Source organism: Photinus pyralis, unplaced genomic scaffold, assembly GCF_008802855.1.
Source record: "Photinus pyralis isolate 1611_PpyrPB1 unplaced genomic scaffold, Ppyr1.3 Ppyr1.4_LG6, whole genome shotgun sequence".
Lineage (NCBI taxonomy): Eukaryota > Metazoa > Arthropoda > Insecta > Coleoptera > Lampyridae > Photinus > Photinus pyralis.
The window spans coordinates 35,726,261-35,745,207 of NW_022170663.1; the positions used below are offsets into that span (position 1 = coordinate 35,726,261).

The 18,947-nt window shown below is 34.6% G+C and overlaps 2 protein-coding genes across 2 annotated transcripts in view; both read right to left on the reverse strand.

The window, feature by feature from the left end:
* Window positions 1-1,975, reverse strand: part of LOC116174616 — a 3,340-nt gene extending 1,365 nt beyond the window's left edge. Inside the window, exons 1-3 of the mRNA XM_031492556.1 lie at window positions 1,592-1,975; window positions 1,246-1,438; window positions 1,062-1,135 (exon numbers count right to left, since the gene is read on the reverse strand). Coding sequence (XP_031348416.1) covers window positions 1,062-1,135; window positions 1,246-1,438; window positions 1,592-1,837 — 513 coding nt within the window. The 5' untranslated portion in view covers window positions 1,838-1,975. The remainder of the gene's footprint in view (window positions 1-1,061; window positions 1,136-1,245; window positions 1,439-1,591) is intronic.
* An 11,562-nt stretch (window positions 1,976-13,537) lies between these two features.
* Window positions 13,538-17,176, reverse strand: LOC116172972. Its single transcript, XM_031490255.1, has 2 exons — window positions 15,594-17,176; window positions 13,538-15,541 (listed from the first exon to the last, which is right to left on the reverse strand). The coding sequence occupies exon 2, from the start codon at window positions 14,991-14,993 to the stop codon at window positions 13,656-13,658; it is 1,338 nt and encodes a 445-aa protein (XP_031346115.1). The 5' UTR covers window positions 14,994-15,541; window positions 15,594-17,176; the 3' UTR covers window positions 13,538-13,655.
* Window positions 17,177-18,947: the final 1,771 nt, after the last annotated feature.

The window sequence follows — 18,947 nt, forward strand, 5'->3', positions numbered from 1 at the left end:
TACTTACCAATGAATGAGTTCAAAGACACAACACTTTTGTTAAATCAACGTAAAACCGAAATTCACTTTGCGAACAGGTGGTTTGTAAACTACACTATGAATGGCGTACAAAGAGACTGAACATAGCCGCAAATGCACCAATGGGCAGCAGACATTACAGGAGTACCAGTGTTGTCAATAGCACATAAAAATAATGTGGTTTAACAGAGTTGCCAATGGTGTTTACAATTCCCCCTTGTTCACAAAATTCCCCCACTTGACCCTTAAGCAACAATTAAATTATTGATTAATGGCTGATTTAAAGCTAAGCAAATCGAGTCAGTGCAATAATTAGTTGTTACCACAAATACTGTTTTAGGCCTAAATTTCTTCAGTATAATTTTAAAAGTCATCTCTAGTACCCACCACTTACATAAATTTAATGAAATTTTGTCGCATCTAATAGTGAGTTCCACAGTACTGCTAAGTAGTAGAGATTTTCTGTTACATTTATTGCATTAGACACAATTTCATGCTTAGTAAAAAAATTAATAAACTAAGCTCGAAACTAAGGTAAGCTGTACTTAATATGTCTTTTTCTTTTCTTACTATTATGTAATGCTATACAATATCCAATAAGCTTCTTTATTTACTTTACCTGAATCGTTTATTATACTATTTATAGCTTGAATTCTGTGTCTTCTTCTTAACAAATCCAGCATGTCAAAATTTACGACAGTTGACCAAGTTGATGTCATCGACCTCGTCTGCCTAAAGAATTTTTCACACGGTTGGCTGCTATAAATCCATGGTAACACAAATTCAGGATTGCTTCTAAACTTTTCAATGAGGATCATATAACCATGTGCATTTAATTCTATGCAAGTATATGTATTCAGAGTGAGCCAATTTTTTGCCAAGGTGTAGTTGCTTTGTTCTTTAATCCAAGCTCTCCATAGACGTAAAAAGAGCGTTACATACCAAATTAAGTAAACTCTTTCCTCTATTGATAATGACTTATCCAAGTATGAATCCAAAATGTATCGAGTGAGAACAAGCAACTGACGGGTAGCTTTACATACATCACTGGTTAGTAAGCTGATCACACGAGTGGACGACAATTTGTCGATGGCTTCAAAATTCATTTTATCCGAACCTAACAACGAAAAATAAAAGCTAAGCAAATTTTCACAAAGGACTGAAAGAAACTGGGTATTTACTTTTAGTAATTACACCCTGTATAAAAAAAGCAGTAATGTTACTTACTATCCAGATAACTAAGGCATAATAAATGTTTGTCTTTGGAAACAGTGTTAATCAAATCGGTTAGATGATCCTTCGACACTTCGTAATTTCCCATTTCCAACACAATTTTTTCATTCAATAATCTGTTCTTCATTTTAGTGGCAATATGTACTGTGTCTTGAATTGGCACTAGATTATTTATGTCAAAATTTGCCTGAAAGGGTAAATAAATTTACTTTTATGAACATTAGAAAAAACCGGAAATATATTTGTATTTAAATAATCCAAAAAAAAACAATTTTTATAATCTACTTAGTTCTTTCCTCGGTTCTTTCTTTGTTTAATTCCAGAGAAATAAAAAAATTACCTGAAAGTATGGTGAATACGGTGTCTCTTGTTTGGAGAAAGCAGGAAGTCCGGCTATTATTTTCATGGCTTTTAAGCAACGAGAATCCCCATCAGAAGAAATTCCATCGACTACAATATTGTAATTTGTGGTTTCTTGTTGTATATATTTCCATCTTAATAATACATCTTCATGTGTAAATGTGTTATTACTCCCAAACAAAGTCAAGCAAAATGCGGCAGCCCCATCTTGTAAAGGCTGAGCCATAAAAACATAGGCATTTTTTGCAAGATCGCTATTTTCTATAATATTTTTAATATTAGAGACTGAATTTATTAAGTTTTGATTCGTCTTCGGAAAACCAGTGTGTTCCAAATTAGTAAGAACATAGCCTACTAACTGGTTGGTTGACTGATCATAACGCGGTCGCCTCACAATAGCCGTTTGATCTTCTGAAATAAAAATCCGAAGAGGGTAATTTCTTTTTTCTAAGAATTCTTTTAACTGACCAAATGCTAATTCTCCTTCTCCACATTTTTCATAATTTTTTGACAAGCTTCTACTTAAAGTTGAAACAGAAGGAAGTCCGTTTGGAATATTAGCTACCAGAGTCTCATATGCAAGACGCCCTGAAGTTAAAAACAAATAAAGGCACAGATTTTTTAGTTCATCTGGGTACCGATTAGCAGAAGAGCTTTCTGAAGAATTTTTATTTACGGCTCTTATAAGCATTTCAAAAAACGATTCTGGGCCAAGTTTTTGACACTCATTATTTAACATTTCTGGTTGTCTATTTTCACAAAACATGTTTGCTGATGTTGAAAAAGCTTTATTTAGCGTTGCGTTTTTAAGTATTTGACTTTTTATTTCTTCACAAATTTTATAAAAGTCGGTGATTTTAGTCTGACTAGAATCAAAATTTAATTTTTGGTAGGAAATTTTTTTTTCCGTTCTTGAACGACTTTTAGGCGTGTTTTCAGCCGGCGAAATATTCAAGTTACACACCGTTTTACCCTCGGTTTCACCTCTGCTGTCATCTATTGAAATTACAGAATTACAAATATCCTGATTTATGTCCTGTTCCAAGTTCTGTTCAGAAAAGTCTATTTCCTGCGAGATTTCCTGCATAGTTTCTGGAGATTGTTCTTCTGATAAGTCTATTTCTCTGTTTGTTAATGGGCGTGAATTTGGGCATTCTGGTGGCAAGGATGAATTAGACGGTAAAAAATATTTTCTTATATTCGAGTTTATTTTTTTTTAACTGTAGATTTTTCGGAGGGTAATTTAAAATGAGTTTTAAAGTGCCTATTGACGTTTGAAAGGACCCACTTTTTTTTATTTCTCTTCTTATCTATTTCGCAGTATGCTTTTGACCTAAAATCACATCGACTACATTGAATAAACGCCACGTCATCCTTGACTTCAACAATGATATCGTTAGTTGCTTGTTCCTGAAGACAAGAACTTTCTTCTGCTCCTATGCTTTTCAAGAATTTTTCTTGATAGGAGCGAACAACCAATTTTATGTGCTCTCGGATCCTTTCATTATTTTCCGAGTTATTTTCTTCAGAAGATAAAGCGCAGTCATTATCAGAAGCCGTACTAGAAAGGGATGTACCTCGGGATGTAGCTTGAGATGTACCTGGTGTCTCAGATATTCTTTTTTTTTTTGTTTGGCGATTATTTATTCTATCGTTAGTATTCAGTCTTTTACGCTTATTTTCTTCAAATTCTTTACATTTTGTTCTCAAAAATTGTAGTAGTTTTTTGTCTCCATCCACGATGCAAAACACAGGAAGATTTCTAATAAATATTCCAAAAAAACTTATTTTTTCCTCTTCTGTAAGTAACAAGGGTAAAGTTTTTCTTGCAAAATCTTCAAGTTTTACGATGTCTTCGTCGTCTAATAAACTGAGAGCTTTATGATTAGAATATCCGGTGTATGCAAGGAGATCAATAAGGTATGCTGGAAAATTGGTATCTATATCAAATTCTTTTAGGATATCCAAAATTTTATTCTTGCTTTCATTTACTCGCTGCATTTTCTACCAACCTAAAAAATTATATGTTTGTCACATTGAAAAGATTAAATATTAACAGAGAAAACCAATATACCAGGTAAAAATAAAAACAGGGAGCATGCCGCCATGTTTCTTGTTTAAGTAATCGTTTTGAAATTTTGGGTCAATAATTGAATCGCAAATACCCATTTTTATAGCCGAATTCGAAATACGATTCTCACAAAACTGACGCTTCTATGATCCTTAAATTAACAAGACCGCGAAAGAAGGTTAAAACGAACACAAAAGTTTCTGCATCAGCATTTGCGTTTTTTTCAAAGCTTGTGTCTTACAAAATACAAAATAACTACAATTGGAAATTTTGCGACCGTATTTATTTCATTAATTGTAAATAAAAACGAAAAACAAGCGAATGTGAAACGAAACTCTAATGTAAAAGAAGATGCGCTTTGCCATTATAATTTATTGGTGATAAATCGGAGTTAAATTTAAAATTTTGTTTTTATTAATAATTCAGTCAATATCCTTCAACGCACGCGAAAAAGTCTCAAAAAAAGTATCAATCTAATTTTGTATTATTGTTGTTTTAACGCGTGAATCGTATCCCAAAAACACGAGCTGTAATTTGAAGATACTCTGTAAGTTTTCTCCTCGCTATTAGTTTCGTGATTCTTTTACGAAGTAAAGGACGAAATATTCTTAGAAATATGCAAAGGAATTTAAGTCAAGCGTTTTCTCACAATAACCAAAAGAAAAACAGTTATTTTACTTACCTTAAGATCTGAGAAACTCGCCGAGAAATCAAAATAACACAACAGTCGAGACAACAATACACTTCAGACTGCACTCATAATTAACAGATCAAACGAACTTACCTAAGTGAAGTTCGATCTGGATTATATGAAGCCTTGTCGAAGTAAATAAGTAGAATAGGTAGTATCTCCGATGGCATCGAGTCTCACACAAATTCAAAGCAAATAAAAACCCCGCCCGGCCCTGCATACCTAATCCATCCTCTGAGGTTCCCCCGCATCGCATACCTTCAGTCTTCTTCAAAGCTACATTGTTGCAACCAAGGGAAATAAATAATAGGGTAGGGAAGGGACTTATTTACTTCGACAAGGCTTCATATAATCCAGATCGAACTTCACTTAGGTAAGTTCGTTTGATCTGTTAATTATATTTCAGCCTTGTCTCGTAAATAAGTAGAATAGGTAGCTATTTAAAGCAAGTTGCAACAATTTTCATTGGAAACATGTTATATTAATAATAATTAAACATACCGAACAGAATAATATTAGGCACACACTTAGAATTGATATGTACATAAACATTAATTCTAAGGATGGCAACAACATAATATGGTTATACATTTATTTTTCAAGATAACTTATATCTTAATAAAAATGTACCTATTTAATATGATAAATAACAAATCTGGAAAATATTTTCCTATACTAGCATTAGAAACAAGAAACTTAAAGATAAAAACTCATCATAATACTAACAACTAAGAACAGTCGTTGCAAAATTGTCTTTTTGAAGCAAAGGTCTGTTATAATGATTGGCAAAAACAGAGGATTTCTCCGACCAGCCAGCTGCAAGTCGAATAGAGTCATAAGGTACTCCCTTTCGCGCAGCTGCGGATGTCGCAGCATGGCGAGTACTATGAGCTGTAAATTGGTTCGTATCCAACCCACTCTTCCTTAGAATCACCTTTAACCATCTAGAAATTGTTTGAGAAGTGACATCTTTATGAGGTTTCTTAAAGGTGATAAAAAGATTTTTTGACGTCTGTCTTAAATTTTTGGTTTTATTTAAATACTCAATTAAGGTTCTAGCTGGACAAATTTTCTTATCTTGATTAAAGAAAGGCAAAAGAAGAGTAGGTTGAATGCGACCTTTGGTTGAAGTTTTAAGTTTTTTAGGTATTTTAACCTCAACTCTGTTTTCATTTATAATAATATTTTCAACTTCTATGTTGGCTAAAGTCTGTACTCTTTGACCAGTAGCCAAGGCAATAAGGATTGCTAATTTATATGTGAGGTCTTGAAGGCTTAATGTTTCATTAGACATAGATTTAACATATGTCAAAACAATAGAGGGGTCCCATGTGTAATTGTATCTGGGAGCAGTAGGTCTTAGACTATGGACCCCTTTAAAAAATCTCTTAATTCTAAAATCAGAAGTTAATTCTGGCCCCAAAATTTGAGTAAGAGCTGCTCTAAATGAATTTAAAGACGTATGAGTAGCTCCCTTTTTAAATTGAGTAGTAAAAAATTTTAAAATATCTGGGACAGAGGCTGAATAAACATTCATGTTTCGAGATTTTCTAAATTGCCACCACAGTTTAAGACCTGAATTATATTGTTGAATTGTAGAGGTAGTAATGGAGGCTAAGCAAATTTCTAGAGCTTCTTCAGGTACTGAACCAGCTCTCAGGGCTTGGAGGATAACACTCCTGCCACCAGGGAAATTTTTCGCCAAAGTGGATGAGGCACGTTCCTAAAAGAGAGTAAACGTTCGTTAGCCTCGAAAACTAAAGGTGTTGATTCTAATAATGATGTAAAAAGTGGGTACCATGGCTGGGATGTCCAGAAGGGCACAACGACAATTCCTCTAGCTTTTTCCCCTTTTATTTTTTGCAAAGCACGAAGAATAACAGAAAATGGCGGAAAAGCATAAAAGAAAAACTTGTTCCATTTTATCGTAAAAGCGTCCACTGCTATGCATTCTGAATCTCCCAACCATGATACAAACTTCTTGCATTTAGCATTCATTTTTGAAGCAAAGAGATCAACTTCTGGTTTCCCAAAAGTGGATATTATATCTTTAAACACCAAGTTGCTTATTTCCCATTCGGTTTCTTTGGATAATTTAAGTCTGGATTGTGCATCTGCTTCAAAATTGTCTTTAGACTTTATATAACTGGCATATAAATAGATATTTTTACCCTCGCACCATTGCCAAATAATACGAGATAATTTATTTAGGGATTGGTGCTGTACACTTCCCATCTTATTAATATAAGCCATGGCAGTTGTATTGTCAACTCGGAATAATATATTGCAATCTGAAGCATTTTTAGCAAAATGTTTTAAAACCAAATAAACCGCTTTTAGCTCCAAATAATTTATATGATAAGTTTTTTCACTTTCGGTCCAAAAACCATGTATTCTTTCCCCATTACAATATCCTCCCCAACCAGTATTCGAAGCATCAGAAAAAACTTCCATACAATAAGAATCTTTTTTAATCGAATTATTAGCTGTAGATAAATTTGTTAGCCACCATTTAAAATCTTCTTTGAGTATAGAGGATATTTCCATTTTTGCATTAAAATTGCCTGCAGATTTTTTTAAAGCTAAGAATTTTTCACGCTCAAAAAGTTTGGTATAAACCCAACCATATTTAACTGCAGGACAAATGGAACAAAGAGTACCAAGAAATCTAGCAAATTCCCTTATTCGACAATTTCGAGAATTTGAAAATTTTCTTAGCAATTTTAAAACTTTAAAAATTTTTTCCTCAGGTAGCGAAACAGTCATTGTTGTAGAATTATATAAAAATCCTAAATATCGAACACAAGTTGAGGGACATAATACACTTTTTTTGTAATTAACAATAAAACCCAAGTTTTGTAATAATTTGATAGTCGACATGATATTATTATGGCACTCCTTTTGGGAATTACCAAATAGCAAAAAATCGTCCAAAAATAGTACACATGTGTGATTTCTGCTCCTTAAATAGGCTAGTATTGGTTTCATGATCTTGGTGAATACTAAGGGAGCAGAGTTTAAACCAAAAGGTAGACAATTATATTCATAGAGCTGACTATTGAAATAAAATCTTAAATATTTTTTATGTTGTTTAAAAATTGGAATTAAATGGTAGGCGTCCTTAAGGTCTAATGTTGCCATAAAAGAGCCTTTTTGAATAAGTTTAGTCACAGTTTTATGATCCTCCATTTTAAAATGTGTAGTTTTTAAAAATTTGTTTAAAGATTTTAGATTTAAGATTAACCTATGACTTCCATCTGGTTTCGGAACTAAAAATATTTTTGAAGCATACTGATTTTTACATGGTGTTACTTTACTAATAGCTCCAATTTTTAAAAGGTCTTCAATAGACGAATTAATGGAACTTTTTTCCGAACCAGACCATTTACCATTTTTTACAAAACCATATTTTTGAATAGGCTTTTTAATAAAAGGCAACCTATAACCTTGAATATATGATAAAATAAATTTGTCATTAGTAATTTCATGCCACTTATTTACAAAATATTTTAATCTACCGGCATATACACTACTAACCCCTTGCTTTACCGTCGACGTCGACGGAACCTCTCTATCTGTGTTTTGGGCAGTTCCCTCGGCTTCCTTCCCGTCCGTTGATCTGGATGGTTCTTCTGCTGTTGGCGTTGGTAGGGATGAGGTCTCTTGTAATATTGTCCAGCTCGGGTGCTCCCCTGCAACTGAGCTGGACCCCTGGAGTTTAAATGAGTGCGACTGACAGGTTTCTTAGCAGTTTCCGGCTTAACCTGCTTAAGTTCCTCGCTTGACTTTTCCAGGTTTTTTGCAGCCTTTACTCGTTCTTCCAATGCTTGACCAAACAAAAAATTATCAGTAGGCGCAGCAGAGAGCGTATCTTTTAGATCCTTATTCAAATTTATAGAAATAAGATCTTTGCGTGTCATGGTGTCAAGACGGTGTAAATGACACAATAGGCGGCCAGCATTACTTAGGTATTGCATATATACGTTGTTGCCCCCCCCTTCTTCAGCTAGCATCAAAGTTAAGGCTTGGGAAATTGCTGATATGCTTGCAGTCACAAACTGCTGTTTTCGCACCAGGCGCTCATCTCTGCGAAGTATTTGAGCAGTTAAGGCTGCCTTAACCTCGGGATTTAACTGAGGTACCTCCAGAGACTTAAAATTTTCGGGTATTATATGTTTTTGGAGAAGAACTTGAATATTCTCCTCACTTAAACCATTCTGTAAAATATTACTCCAGCGAGGGACTACTGCCTCATAAATTGGAGGTCCTAAGACGGTCTTAATTATTGGCTCATCGCCAAGTATCTGCAAAACCTCAGAACTCAAAGATTTTCCTTTTGCTTCCTCTGATTGCACGATCGGGGGCTGAGGATTATTTTCTTGCTGTTCAGAATCATCTGAAGCAATAAAAGAGACATGTTAATTTCTAATTTGTATTAAAACAGAATCAGAACAATAAGCATATTAAAGTGTTATCAAAAACACATAATATCATGTCTCGAACAACAAATACATGCAGGTTGTACAAAAAATATGTTGCCAAAAACATAATTTCAAAATTAAGTTTATTTTTTCACTAAAAATAAACAAAGGCCACCAAAAACCAACAAATATATATATGTACTTATGTTACCAAAAACATAGGTACTTTGAACATTAAAGTATGTTGTCACCAAAAACAACAAATTAATGTAGGTAAGTATGTTACCAAAAACATACTCAAAATATTATGTTGTCCCCAAAAACAACAAGTATGTATGTTGCCAAAAACATACACTTTAAAATGTACGTCACCAAAAACGTACAATTTGGTACTTACTGTTTAACTGGTGGACATCCACCCTAACTGTTTCACGAACAGAGTGGCGAGGCGACAAATCACTATCATACGGTGAAAAATATGCACTCGCTTCTCCGGCAACATCGTCTCTAGAGCTCTCCATACTCTCCAAACGTTGCCATTTTTCCCGACTACTAATTTCATCTAATTGTCTCTGCATTTCGGCCAATCGTTTTCCTAAACGCCGATTTTCCCGTTCTCTAGATCGACTACGAGAATGTTGCCGTTTACGGCTGTGCTTAGGCATATTAACCTATTTATCTAATGAACAACACGGTTGAAAGCGGAGTGGTACGTAGCGGTCGACTCGACACACAAACGAAGACTGAAGGTATGCGATGCGGGGGAACCTCAGAGGATGGATTAGGTATGCAGGGCCGGGCGGGGGTTTTATTTGCTTTGAATTTGTGTGAGACTCGATGCCGTCGGAGATACTACCTATTCTACTTATTTACGAGACAAGGCTGAAATATAATAAGTATTTTGTTTATGCTGCAGAAAGTTAACACTTCCGTTACGCATTGCGCTGAAAATCACGCGGGAAATTTTTGGAACGCTATGATTGGTTGAAACTTGAAACTCAAGGTTATCTGTGAGGCTCCGATTTCCAAAAATTAACGGATTTCGCGGGATTTCGCAAGATTGCCGGTCGATTTCACGCGATTTCACAAGATTTCCACGCGATTTTGCGATTTCCATAGCGATTTCCGCGATTTCGGGGGATTGCGACAGAATTTGTGACAGTATTGCGCACAGTGGTTAACCCCTCGGGGTCAGGTAATTTTCCAACTATGTTTTTACGTTCCACCACAGATATGTCATTGTCTATATATATATTGGAATGTTTTTGCATCTTCTTGACTCTGTAGACAATAAACCTCTACTTCGTCGCTATTAATTATTTGTGTTACTGCGGCAACATATTTATACTTCGTGCAAGTAGCTCGCCTGCCTGGTAATTTAGTTGCTGTAAACTCCACAAGCACAAAGTTCCCTGATTTTAGGTCATCAATTGAGTAGAGCTCCGTCATTTCCCCACTATCTCCTACATCTACATCATCCAGACTATCTCCACTTTCTATCCAGTCTTCGTTGGATGACGAGCTAGTTTTAGAATGATTGTCAGATACTTCATCTGGCTCACTATTCGTGTTTTGTTTTTTCCCATGAGCTTTAGTTCGCTTTTCAACAATTTTGGATCTGTTTTTTAAATTATTTTTTAAACAATTTCTTTTCAATTCAGTCTGACCCCGAACACGAAGAAGCCTGTCACCAGAGTTGGACTGGGTCAAGCATAGAGTGACCCAGTTAGTTTACTGACCCGGTGACCCAGCTTGACCCGGTGACCCAGCTTGATCCAGCCTGATCCGGTGACCCAACTTGACCCAGTTTGACCCAGTGACCCAGCTTGACCCGGTGACCCAGTTTGACCCGGTGACCCAGTGACCCATCTTGACCCAGCTTTACTCAGTGACCCGTCTTGACCCTGTGGCCCAGTAATTAAATTATTGTTAGGTATCATCCAAAACAATTTCAAGTAACTTTTAATTTAAAAAAAAAACTTCCTAATAATATTCGGCAACAAGCACGTAGCCCAATTTCATTCAAGAGAACTAATACCTAAAAAAATCAAATGCATTTGTTTATAGTTTGTAGTCAAGTAGTCAATGAAAGTATTTAGAGAAAAGATTTATTTGGATTAAGCTAACTAGTAGAAAAAAATTAAATGTGAATGAACACCTGTAAGCAAACTGGTAAGCCCTGAAGCAAAGAAATAACATTATTCTAATACAATTCGGGACATGGAAAGTTTTTTACGGCAGTATTAAAGCAAACATCACAGAAATGGCAGTTGTCAAGCAATCGAGTATTATTTTCAACAAACCAGCATTAAGCATTTATTTCATAATCTGTACACTTGAACCGAGGGCACTGAGTTAACTGCGTTAGTCGATCAAACTAGGTGATTGGGTCGAATTGGGTCCCCGGGTGAAATTGGGTCAAACTGGGTCACTGGGTCTAACTGAAAAGAGTATGACGTGACCCAGCGACTCAGTGACCCAGTTTAATTTAGTGACCCAGTTGACCCAGTGACCCAGTCCAACTCTGCCTGTCACTACTGAGCTGTCCATTTTTGTCAAAAAAATACCATATCAAAGATGATTTACGCACCTTCATAACTTTTCCATTTATGTTTAATGCAAGAAAGGACTGTGTATCATTTTTAGATCTTGAATAATCTTTTAAATCTAGGGTGTGCAATGATTTAAAAGACGTCAACCTGGAATTTAGTATAGTGGCATCTTTGATCATATTTTGATTATACTCGCTATCGGAAAGTGCATCATCTTCTATCACATTTTCGGTTTCTTTTTGTAGCCTTAGGACTTGAGAATAGACTTCTTTATTGGCATTTTTAATACTGCTAACTTCGAAAACCTTACAATAGTCGTTTATATGCTGGTCAGCAATTCCTAAATCAGCCCAACATTTCACGGCGTCTTTTTGCGCCGCGAACAGAATATGATTTATTACAAATTCTGTAGGCATTTCCTTGTTTTGATCGTAATAACCAGTTCCAAGCTTAATATGCTCCTCTCTTGGAAATCGAAATTGTGAACCTGCAATTGCTAATTTAATACAGAGAAATATTAGACATTAAATACCTAAATCTGTACTAATTTCGTTAATACACTGTATTCGATTAATTCTTCTAAGAATATCAAGCATCCCAAAGTTTACCATCGTTGAAAAGGTGGACGTCATGGAGCGAGTTTCACGAAATAGTTTCTCACTAGGTGGTGCACCAATTGTTTGAATTGTTTTACGTTTTTCACATTTCGAATGTCAAGAGGAAGTTTGTTGAACATTTTAATGCACGCGTAGTAGCACCCTTTTTCAGTCATTGACAATTTATGCCCTGGATAGTTATATAATGCCGCATTTTTACGAGTATCGTAATTGTGACTTATTTTGTTTAAATTGAAGATATTTTTATTTTTGAATATAAACAAGCAGATTTCGTAGATGTAGAGTCCGAATGAAGTTAGAATGGGGTCATCCCGCCTTCATTTTTTATTTCTGATCCACAAAGTACATTAAAAATAAAAAGACCCGTGTGTCCTCAATTTTTATTTGCGAGTAAAATAAACCCAAAATAAATTATTGAAAAGCTGTGTTTTTAGTCCGAATTTGAAACGCTTCAGTCTAAATACGTCATAAACCTACAACCAATCACGTAGAAGTGAGCTGGCAACCTTACGCGAGGGTATGACGTTTGTCACATTTGACGTTTTGAGAGGGATGTTTAACTGCATCTAGCACGAAAGTGACAAGTGCCTGTGACAGATGACGCAAGTTATAAATGCCATTCTCCTGCAATATTGCCAAGTCGTTATGTCATCTGAATGGTTCTAGGAGCTGATTGGTCGGGCTTATTACGTCACAGAGCCCGCCATAATCATATCGTTTTGAATAAACCTTTAAAACCGCACATGTTCATTATTTTTTTGCTAATCAGCCTCTTTAAATAAACTTTTACTGTCCAAAAAAAGGTTTTATGGTTTCAGGTACACGCTTATTAAATTAGAACTGCGGAATTCAACTATACTGTAAACCCCCATGATTTCTGAACACTCCCCTATACGATTCACGATATTTCAACCTGTACATCGTTCTAATGACATTTTTTTGTATCTTAAAAACCTTATTGTGATCAACGCCTTGTCCCCAAAACGTAATGCCAAATCTAAGTCTACTCTCAAAGTTAGCATGATAGACAATTTTATGTTTAACTTCAGAAACAGTCATGTTGGGTATATCTTTTTTACCGCATTACAAAAAAAATAGAAAAAAATACTCTGTTCCCAGTGAGCAGAGTGCCGTCACAATAACGTCATATTTCCGCCACTCCAAAGGTTATTTTAACGTCATTTATATAGTTTATTTATACCTAAATATGACGTCATTATGTCATAGACCCTTTACGTCATTATATGTACGTTAAAACGACGACATTCAATGTACGTTAGAATGACGGCATTTTATGGGGTCAATAGCCCAAAATAAAAAGTAGGGAATTGGTTAATTTTTCTGGGAATATGACAAAATTAAACAATAAATGTACTAAATAACTTTATTTTTCTATTTATACGCTAAAAGTACAAACTACTTTAGTAAAATCTAATATTGAAAAAAAACGATTACTGTATACTATGAATAATTGGATAAGATATAAAAAAATCAGGTTTCTTTAAAAATGGAAACAAAATACACTTAGCAACTACATCTTTAATACACACAACTTCAAGAGAAGGCGAAAGGTTAGATACAGCATAAATGCACAGATCTTCAGATGATAAAGGATAGTCAAAAAATGATTCATAATGTGAAAATGATTTGCCTACAAGGTATATGTTACCATCTTTAATGATATTATGTATTTCAAATACCTTTTTTTTTAGTAATGCAGTATGAGTTATAAGAAGAAACTGGGTAAATAATAAAAGTACACTTATTATATACAACTTTTTTAAAATGCTTTATATCTATTCTACCTCTATATATTATAGGAAGGATTCCAATATGTTCTAATGTAGGCACTACCTGATCATTGTTCTTAAAAGAATTTGAAAGAAACTGCAATTCTTGTATCCTACGACATAATTGTTGCAATGGTTTTTTAGGCGATTTTACGAAGTATTTAAGTTTTCCTAAAAAATTTTCATAAGGGAAAGCCGAAAATTCATCTAGTGGGCCATATTTACTACAATCTTCATGTAAATGACAAAGCATATGGACATTATAAATCAGAAACTCCCAACCATATATATTAGGACTATGATTGGCAAATTCATTTAAATATATGCCAGCGCGATTGGCACCAATATTGTTTATATGACTTGAAGATACTAAAATGGTAATTCCAACATGGAAAAGCATAAAATGTTCGTACATGGCAACATCAAGTTTATCTCTTAAAACAATAGGTGATACATATAACAGAAATGTTCTGAACTCTGTTGCTTTCCATCTCTGCAAATCTTGCAATGATCGTCCTTTCCTATTGAATTCTAATGGGATATAATCACTCAACAACAAAATATCATCTGAAATTTTTTTTACAATTTGATTTCCTAATCTGACATGTAGTGCACCCGATATCCAAATGTTTAAGAGTTTCCTCATAATTCCCAGGCAAACATTATGCATGTAATCTATAGCAAAATGCGACACCAGTCCTAAACCAGGCACTTGTACCAGTGGAGAGTCATATAAGTGGTGAGATTCATCTGACTGTAAAGTAAATGTATGGTCTGTTCTCTTTGTACTATGAACTTTTTTAAATATTACTCTCCCATTCAAATAATCTCCAGTTTCAATACATCTCTCGCATGATGAATAACCACTGTGAGATTTAATTCCTTTTAAATAAGATCGTGCTGGAGCATCACATACAAAAGCATAAATTGAAATTGATATTGTAATTCCATTTATCTCTATACCATTATGTATTAAAACCTTCAACTCTTCAACAAAGTCTTCCAGATATGTACTTAATGGCACAGGCTTCCCAGAGCCACTAAATATGGCAACAACAAAGGGTTCTACGGTAATAGATTTAATCTGACATAATATTGGCCAAATATTTACATTGGAACTTTTAAATAGTGGCAGGCCGTCAACATTGAACGCTAATTTAATATTAATCAAGTTTGGTGATGTAGAAATAAGAGGAGACAGAATTCTTTGTAAATTAGGAGATATACCCAGATAAACCATTTCTCCACTATCCAGTTGTTTTGTAGCGCAACTTGATGGTGTATTTAACAAAGTTCTACAATCAAGTGGTAAGTAGGGATGGGAATCATGTAATATATGCAATAGATCTGTGAATGCCGAATGTGAAACTTTAAATTTTAATCCCCATTCTCTTAAACTATTGGCAAGTGCATTATGTTTGGGAGTTTCTGATTTTTCCTAGTATTTTTATATATTAACATTGTCATTAAATACATGGCTCTTACCTTCAGAATCAGAATTTACATTTTCGGAATCAGAGATTGAATCAGAATCAGAATTTTCGTCAGAGTTATTATTGGAACCATAATTAATTTCAAAAGAACAGCTTGGAAAACTATTGAAAGATCTAATAATGTGTGTTGGACAGCTGTTGCCACTCTGCGATACATTTGCCTCTTCGAAACAGAATGCTTAGGCATTATTTTTTAAATTTTGTAACTTTTGGCGCTGCGGAGCGTGTTTTAACCAGCACTTAATTATATCTTCAATTTCCCTCTCGGTACAATCTGTAGATCGTCTCACTGTAGCTGTAAGTAAAACCCATTAGTAATCAATTATGCTTTTAGTTATAAAACATACCAACAATAGCATTTTTCAAGTTCAATTCAAAAAAAGGGTGTTTTCCTGCTCTCTTGCCACAAAAATTATATTCTGTGGCTAATGGATTACTAATGCAACGCTTCAGGATTAGATTAGTCTTTTGGGTAATACCTTTACCTCCAAAAGATGAAAGATATGTGTTGTGTCCCAACAAATTTATGTTATTTGTCATTGATCAGATCAAAGTAATAGGGAAAATTAATGAGATATTCAATTGTTATGTTTAACGTTCGTTCTGTCAATATCAAAAATAAATTAGATCGATAAGAGAAAATACACGGGAGTGTTTTAATTAGTAATCCAACTCCAAAACATGGTCCTTCGAGTAAAAAATCGTTGTCGCGTCTCTCGTTGGTTTCAATTGCTGAACGTCTTCAATTAAGAAGAATTGCCGTATCATCGAAATTGTCATCCTGTCTCTCGTTTTAAGAAGAATCGCATCATCGAAACGCTATAGAACATTACGTTTTATTCAAGTACTGGCCACGGAACATGGAACCAAAATCATTGCATTGATTAAGAAAAATCGTCGCTGGACATATATTTGCCATCAATTCACGTAAATCTCCATCCATTAATAATTACCTAATCCTATATTGTAGTACACAATTCTTTTTCTCGTTCACGTTACATATTCTCAAAAATGTCAGACATAAAGGTTTTAATTGCTAAACGTGGTGGTATAAAAAGTCAACTAACACGATTTTCTACTTTTTTGAATTCATACGATAATGCCAAATTAACAGAATTAAAGGTTAGATATGATAAATTGCAGGGCTTGTTGAGTGAATTTTCTAGTATACAACAAGAAATTGATGTTTGGTATGCTATAAAAGACAATGAAGACGAGTCACTTAGGAATTTGCAAGAAAGCGAAAGGTTCGAAAATGAGTATTATAAGCTCATGTCATTAGCGAGAGAACAATTAAATTAAAACCGGTCAGTATCGTATCTCAACTACAAGAAAATCCTATTGAATTCAAACCAAAAAGTGCTTTTAAATTACCTGCGATAGATTTGCCATCATTTGAAGGTAATTATGAACAATGGTTGTCATTCTATGAAACTTTCAATAGCTTAATCCACAATGATAAAAATCTGTCTAATATCCAGAAACTGCATTATTTAAAATCATGTTTAAAGAAGGAAGCGGCGCAAGTCTTAGAATCCTTACCTATCACTTCTGACAACTACCCTATTGCATGGGATTTACTTATGAAACGTTATCATAATAAAAAACTCATTATTAAGACGCACGTAAATGCTTTATTTTCATTACCAACTGTAACAAAAGACAACTTTACTGCAATTCGTCAATTAATAGATAAATTAACGTTAAATTTAAAAGTGTTACATAACTTAGGATTACCTACTGATCATTGGGATGTTTTAATTATTCATTTAGTAGTTAATAAATTAGACTATCTTACTACACGTGAGTGGGAGGATGAAATTATTTCTGAAATTCCTGCCTTAAGCGAACTACTTGAATTTTTAAAACATAAATGTGACATATTGGAATCGCTACAATTTGATAAAGGAAGTAAAATGACTTCGAATCAATTTATTCAAAAACCAAAATATACGCCTATGCAACGTTCTGTAAATAATGCAGTGCTCCCCCGCAAGAATCGAACCCGAAAAAATGTCATTATTGTAATCAATCGCATTCTATATTTGCATGTGACAAATTTAACGAACTGACCCCGGAAAATGCTCTTCAGGAAGCCAGGCGGTTAAAACTTTGCACAAATTGCTTGCGCGAAGGTCACAGTAGGTACGATTAATTGTAGATCAATGGGGTGCAAACATTGTCATCGAAAGCACAATACACGTTTTCACGTTAGAAATCAAAAATTTGAATCATCTACATTAAATAATAATCCATCGACATCTAATGAAAGTAGTTGTAATCATGTCAGTAAAACACTAACGTCAAAGGCTTATACCGTTGAGTGAAGGATCTAGGACGCTTATACCTTTTTATCGACCGCGAGTTTGGAAATTTTTGACGTTAGCGGCAGAGTGCATAAATGTAGGGCATTATTAGATGCAGGAAGCCGGTCTAATTTCATTACACTCAACCTCGCAAACAAATTAAAACTTCCCGCTAACGACATCGATTGGAAAATTGTAGGTATTAATCAGCACGTGTCTTCTGCCAATAAAATAGTAAATGTTACTATCAAATCGATGTATAACGCATTCAAGGCTAATATGGATTGCTTAGCTATACCAAAAATTACAGACTGTTTACCGAGCTTTGATTTCGATAAAAATTCATTTCATATTCCATCGGGAATCAAATTAGCTGACAATAACTTCAACAAATCGTTGCCCATAGACGTACTACTCGGAGCAGAGATTTTTTGGACACTTTTATGCGTGGGACAAATAAAACTTCAAAATCAGCCGATCTTGCAAAAAACTCATTTAGGGTGGGTATTCGGAGGAAATGCCACATTTTCCAATTTATCAAATAATATTACAGATCGTAGTGTAAATCAATTAAACCTCAACGTGATCAATGATAATATCAAACGTTTTTGGGAGATAGAGGAAATCAATGATAACCTATACGTCGATATTCAGCCGATGAATTAGAGTGCGAGAATCATTTCTTAAATACATATACACGTAATAAGGATGGTAGATTCGTAGTCAGATTACCTTTTAAAAATGATCCTACAAAATTAGGTTCCTCGAATTTTCACGCAGAAAAACGATTTTATTCTCTGGAAAAACGTTTTCATAAACATAATGACTTAAAAACTAGATATACTGAATTTATAAATGAGTACATTAAATTAGGGCATATGAGTTTAGTATCAAACATTGATTCGTGCAAAAATGACATTGCGTTCTATTTACCACACCATGCAGTAGTTAACGAGAACAAAGTAACAACTAAGTTACGAGTAGTGTTCGATGGAAGCGCGAAAACAAACACGGGTTTAAGCTTGAACACCCTACTGCACGTCGGTCCATCTCTTCAACAAGAATTATTCTTGATTTTAGTACGTTTTCGAACCTACCAGTATGTAGTATCCGCAGATATTTGTAAAATGTATCGCCAAATTGAAATACACCCCGATGATCGCAAATATCAACAAATATTATGGCGGGAAGATTGCAACAATTCTTTGCAAACCTATCAATTAAACACCGTCACGTACGGTACAACCTCGGCACCATACCTCGCGATACGTTGCCTTAAACAATTAGGTTTAGAAGCTACTGAGATGCCGTGCGCTCAAAGAGCAATTCTCGAAGATTTTTACGTTGATGACTTGCTTACGGGCGCTGATACCATCGAAGAAATGTTACAATTAC